The 5,760-nt window shown below is 32.4% G+C and overlaps 1 protein-coding gene across 1 annotated transcript; it reads left to right on the top strand.

Annotated features, from left to right (window-relative positions):
* Positions 1-1,028: 1,028 nt before the first annotated feature.
* Positions 1,029-2,100, top strand: LOC129950033 (protein TEX261). Its single transcript, XM_056061801.1, has 4 exons — positions 1,029-1,207; positions 1,273-1,574; positions 1,631-1,742; positions 1,806-2,100. Exons 1-4 carry the CDS (start codon positions 1,138-1,140, stop codon positions 1,916-1,918), a joined length of 597 nt encoding a protein of 198 aa, XP_055917776.1. The 5' UTR covers positions 1,029-1,137; the 3' UTR covers positions 1,919-2,100.
* Positions 2,101-5,760: the final 3,660 nt, after the last annotated feature.

Genomic DNA, 5,760 nt, shown 5'->3' with positions numbered 1-5,760 from the left:
ACAAATCAACATAATAATAGCAATTTTAAAAAGATCTTTTATGTGTCATGCCACCGATATCTTGTGATTTGGATCAACTTTCCATTGCCGCAGCACGAATTTCGACTCGCGGTTATTTTTATTTGATAGTTATGTGCAACTAAATAATAACTGTTGCAATTTTAGACCAGGGAAACACTTATTATTTCTATTTTAAATTAATGTTCACGTTTCCACATACAAAACACGCAAAAATGGTTGGTTTTGATATTTCTTCCCTTTTTTTGTTCACCGTTGCCATACTTGCTTTTTTTTGTTGGGCATTTCTTTGATTGAAGTGCTCAAATGCAAAAAGTACTTTGCATATACATACCCAAACTCGCACCTACACCAAATTATATAGAGATCCCAAGCAGCGAGGTTGCATACCTTACATACCTAGCTGTTAGTACGCCATGATATAAAGTCAAAAAACTTGTTTGAGGCTGAAAAAATGAAATACAAAAAAGTATCGTTAAGTCCGAAAAAGAAAATATTTTTTTATGACTTAAAGGTGTTTCCCCGCCTTTATATTTAAAACGTGTTCTATTGAGACATGGAGAAGGAAATTCGTGCTGTGGTAATGGGAAGTCGCCTCGTTAGCCATTTTTCTTACAATGAAAGAAACACAAATTTATCTCCCTTTAAATTACTAGCTTTTTAAAATTCATACTATATTAGATGGCTCGTTCGTAGTTCCTTTTAAAGTAAGTACTATTGCAATTTATATGCAACGTGATTGTAATGATTTATTTTATTTTTTAATATTGTTTAGTTTTACATTTTTAAATGAATGTGGTTTATATGGTTAACAAATCGTTGATACACAATACCCCCATTACTGATAAAACAGTATTATGAACAATCCCTTTTTAGCATCGAAAGCGGTTTTATTGTACTTTGATCCAACTAGTTATCAAACATGTATTTTGGAAATATGCTACTCCAACGCGGAAAAACAGTTTAAAACTGTCTCATTGAACACAACTATTCACATTGACTTGACATTTATGAATGACATTTGACAGAAGAAAAAGAAATGTCTCTACCTCCACGTCTCAAACAATAATAAAATAAGTTATAATGTTTACTAGAAATTAAATAAAAGAAAACAAAACAATGGGACTTTTATTTTTCCTCAGCTATGTGTCTTTTGTTTTACAAATATGTTTTGTAACAGTGGCAATAGGTAATTATGTTTATACCAAGTTTTTTTTTTACCAGCGTGCACAAATATTTTTCGTTCTCTTTTAGCTGCGGGGCTGTATTATCTAGCTGAACTAGTCGAAGAGTATTCAGTGGTTGCTAAGAAGATTATATCGGGCATGATTGCCGCAACTAGTCTTTTATATATATCGTTTATATTTTTCGAAAACCTTCCGTGGACAATGTTATTATGCGGTCTTGGCGCCCAGCTATTCCATTTCTGTATAATGAAAAACTTCCCATGTATAAACTTTCTATCGATGTCATTCTGCGGGGCTATAATATTTTTGATAATTAACCACTTTTTAGCCTTTCAATATTTCACAACAAATTTTTATCCATTCTCAGAGGTTTGTATTGAGTTTATAAGTTTGAATATTTAACGTACGAGCTCCATAAATTTCAGGTGTTAGCTTACTTTATTCTTTGCCTATGGTTGGTACCATTCGCTTTATTCGTCTCTCTTAGTGCTAATGATAACGTTTTGCCAACAGTTAATTCTCACATTTTGCATAATGGTAAGCTGCAAAGGTTTTATTTTTTATATTTGTACGTCCCTTATAATTTTGGTTTCATTTCAGATAATCCTGATGTTGTTTCTAATTACTTTGCGAGGAGGCAGAAAAAACAGGGTCTACTCTCACTGTTTTCATCAGCGAAAGAACTTATAGTAGGAGGACAAAAGAAGAAATGATAATTAACTTTTGAATAAGATTGTAATTTAATATCCCAAACGAACAAACCCAAGAACGGGACTTCGCTGAACTCAATTACAGATGTATAGAGGAGATACGCAACAATAAAACACGTTGCCTTTATTTATGACATATTTTGTCAGTGATTTAAAATAAAATAAAAACAAAAATAAAATCAAGATTTTAATTATAACAATAAGTAAATGGTAGAGAGCTCATTGCTCCTACACTAGAAATGAGCTTTCAAATATCATAGAGATGGATGGGGCCCTAATCTTTATTTCGCTCCGAATGACAATTTTATTCGTAAGTGCTTTTCGTGACCCTTTTCCTTTCCTCTATCGGGAAATATAACTTTTCCAATCGAAATCCACTTTCAATTATTTTCAAATTCGTATTCTAACTGTATTAAGTTGATTGAAATGTGATTGTTTTTCGTTTTATAAAAGTACAGTTAGAAAGATAAGTGACAAATTTGAATATTTATATTATATGGCCAATTAAAGAGTTTGTTTTTGGTGAAAAATGTTAGATTAGTTTTTTTTAGTTAATATGTTACAATAATTAAAATTGAGTAAGAAAACAAAAAAATGTTCTAACAATTAATCTTATGATTTTAGTTTCCCGACAAAAAAAAATGTTTAATAAATGAAAAGACGTTATTCTTATATTTTCAAGCAAAAAACGAACCTTGAAATCTATGAAAAAAGTAGTGCAAAAGTCTAGGTGCTTCTGCATTTTACCAGTTTTAGATGTTTGAATTTGTAGCGTTCCTGTTGGCAGCGTGATGTGTGTGCCAATCAGTTCAAAGCGATCGGTGGTGCAGGCTAAGGTCAAAGAAATTTGGTTGTTTAAAAAAAAAGAAGCGATGGCCAGGAAAGAATTAACAGTAAATGAGCGTCAAATAATAATTAATTGTTAAAGTTATGCGGAAATTAATAAAATAGTTGAACGACCCAAATCTACAATAGAAAATGTGATTGACCGTTACAATAAGGAAGCTTGTTGAAAGAGATGAACGAAAAATCGCTAGTATTATAAAAAAAGATCAATTCAAAAGTGCTCCAAATATTGCTGCCGATATAGAGATTAGTTTAAATAAATTAGTTTCTCCGTTTACAGTCGCAAGATCGCTCCAGAGATCTGGGTTTAAGTCGTGCGCACCGTTCGTAAGTGAAATAAATAAAAATAAAAGATTGGACTTTGCAAACGTGTATAAGAATAAATCAAATGATTTTTGGGACAACGTAATATTCTCCGATGAGTTGAAATTCAACATGTTGGTTGATAGTATTTGATGGTTGTTCCCCACGACACCTTTATTTAATTATGTTTATAACAGAGAAAAGACCCGCTTTTCTGAGACTGGTCCATGTGTATCAAAATTCAAGTTTTGGGAAATAATCACATATACTGCCGGTCATAAGTTTTCGAAAAGTAAAATCGTCATTTCTCCCGTTACATGATGGATAAGAAAAAAACAACTATGGTAAATGAGGGAAATTTGGCTAACGGAACTTTTATGGAAAATTGTTAATTGAGTAAGAATATGCGAAAATAAATCGGGTCATTAGATTAGAAGCACATGAAATAAATGGAATTAAATTGCATGCGTTTTTATTTTGTTATGTTTTTTAGCTTTTATTAGGATTTTTATAATGTGTGATACCACCAGCCTTCAAAATAACTTCAAAAATTCTATCTTTTAAGGATTTATAAAGAGATTCCAAGTAAACCAAAGAAATCTAACTCCAGGCCAATTTAATAACATAAATTAGCGCTTTCTTGTCATCGTATTCAGCTTTATCATGAATTCCATCGTAATCGGAAAATTTTACGAATCCCGAAAAACTGTATCATGAAATCCGTTCGTAGTGGAAAATCTCATATAATTTTGCATTACGAACGGATTTCATGATACAGTTTTTCGGGATTCGTGAACATTTCCGATTACGATGGAATTCATGATAGGGCTGATTGTTTTCCTTCCTTATGTACCTTACGTGTAAGCTAGTCCCACAATTTTTCTATTAGTTAAGGTCCGAGGAATATGGTGGCCAAGGCAGCAAGTAGAAGTTTTGTTTTGCAATTAGGCATTTTACCTTTCGGGCTGTGTGTATGGGAGCGTTTTTCTGCTGAACAATTCATGGAATTGGTCCAAAAAGCTCGATATTATTGGGGAATACTGGTTCCAGGAAGGCTTTGTATCTTGGAATACAAAGTCTATAGCGCCATTCAATAAAAGTGAGCCCCAGACGATAACACCTCCTTTTTTGTTATGGTGACGGTTTAAAAATCACTACTCTTTCCTCAGGTGATGGAAATAATAGTTTTAATTATCTGGACCATCTAGGTTAAATTTCCGCCAATCATTTGCGATCATTGAACTTTGCACATATCAGCTCATGTGATCTTTCTCGAAACACAAGCGTTGCTTTTTCCTTGCGTCATTAAGTGGTGGTTTTAAACTTTAGGTGCTTTAAGTGTTTAGCATGGCGAATTGTGAATTTACCAGTGGATAAGCTGGCCGTAAAATTAGCTTTTCTAGTTTTAGCTGCCGATAAAGCTGAACTTGAAGCTATTCTCAGGATAATTCGCAGTTCTTAAGGCAGAGGAAGTGTTTTTTTTATAATTTTTCGATAAAGACGATGGGTTTTTAAATGATTGCCATGATCACTTCGATTTTTTTTGGGCTATAGCAAAGATTTAAAGACCTTTAGAGCAATAAACATCTATTCTTGCTTTTTCCTCGACTGTCAAACATTTTTTGTTGCCCATTTCTATAAACACTGCTTCTTATCTTATGAACCGATTAATTTTCGCATATTCTTGACTCTTAACAATTTGTCATAAAAGTGTCGAAGCTTAATCTCTCCTATACCCAACATTTTATATTGTCGACAAAATAGTTTTTGATTTTGAAACTACTAGTTTTTGTGTTTTTTAAACTTTATATATTCATTTTGTATAGCGAAAGAAAAATAATAACACAGTATAATGTTGCACTTCTGTTAGAGTGATATTATTAAATATATGTATGTAGGTATTGATTGATAAAAGAATATTATTATAAAGATTTAAAGGTCCGTTTTTGTTCAAAAAATTACTTCTGATGAGCATATTAGGGCAATCATTTCGAATTGAAATTCAATGTTCGATTTTGTTAAACAAACTTCAAACAACTGTCGTAAGTATTTTTATATGAAACTGTAAAAAGTTTGTACTGCTCGCTAATCCACCACATTTTAGAATATTTAGTTATGGTCTGGTTTCTAAAGATGTTAGAACCATTAAGATTAGAGAGATTCGTCTGTAACTGATGAAGTTAAATAAAATAAAATAAATTGGGTGGCGCAAAAGTCCGTAGAGAACCAGGGCCTAGTGACTTACAACTCTCAACTATTCCTGTGTACAAGTAATTGCAGGGACTAAGGAAACCTAGAGTTTATATGCCGAATCCAAACGGCTAATTTGAGAAAGCACTTTTTCATCGCAAGAGGCAGTACTCGTCAAAAAACTTTAGATGGCACAGGCAGGGATTGAACCCAAGACCTCTGGCATGACAGTCCAACGTCATCCCACAGATGAAGTTAAACTTAATTATATTTAAGAACATCATTTAATAGGTCCTGAATCTTTTTAACGGAGGTGAGAAGAAATTATCATCACGTTTGTTCACAATACTCTGGACTCAATCTTCTGACTGAAATTAATGTATGCACATACTTCTGTAGGTCTTTAATAAAACGTTATTAATTGATGTTAATTGGTCTGGTAAGGGATGCTCCAGTATTTTAAAATAAGTTTTCAATATTCATAATATTAATAAAATACAAAGATG

This window comes from Eupeodes corollae, chromosome 3 (assembly GCF_945859685.1).
Source record: "Eupeodes corollae chromosome 3, idEupCoro1.1, whole genome shotgun sequence".
Classification (NCBI taxonomy): domain Eukaryota; kingdom Metazoa; phylum Arthropoda; class Insecta; order Diptera; family Syrphidae; genus Eupeodes; species Eupeodes corollae.
The sequence above is the reverse complement of the archived record's forward strand: the minus strand, read 5'-3'. Positions and strand labels throughout refer to the sequence as shown.

Bases quoted from the DNA above. Each gene is read 5' to 3' on its own strand.
- LOC129950033 (XM_056061801.1), top strand. From the start codon at position 1,138: ATGGGACTTTTATTTTTCCTCAGCTATGTGTCTTTTGTTTTACAAATA. The intron at 1,208-1,272 runs GTAATTATGTTT...GTTCTCTTTTAG, and splicing joins TTTTGTAACAGTGGCAATAG to CTGCGGGGCTGTATTATCTA. The intron at 1,575-1,630 runs GTTTGTATTGAG...CATAAATTTCAG, and splicing joins ATTTTTATCCATTCTCAGAG to GTGTTAGCTTACTTTATTCT.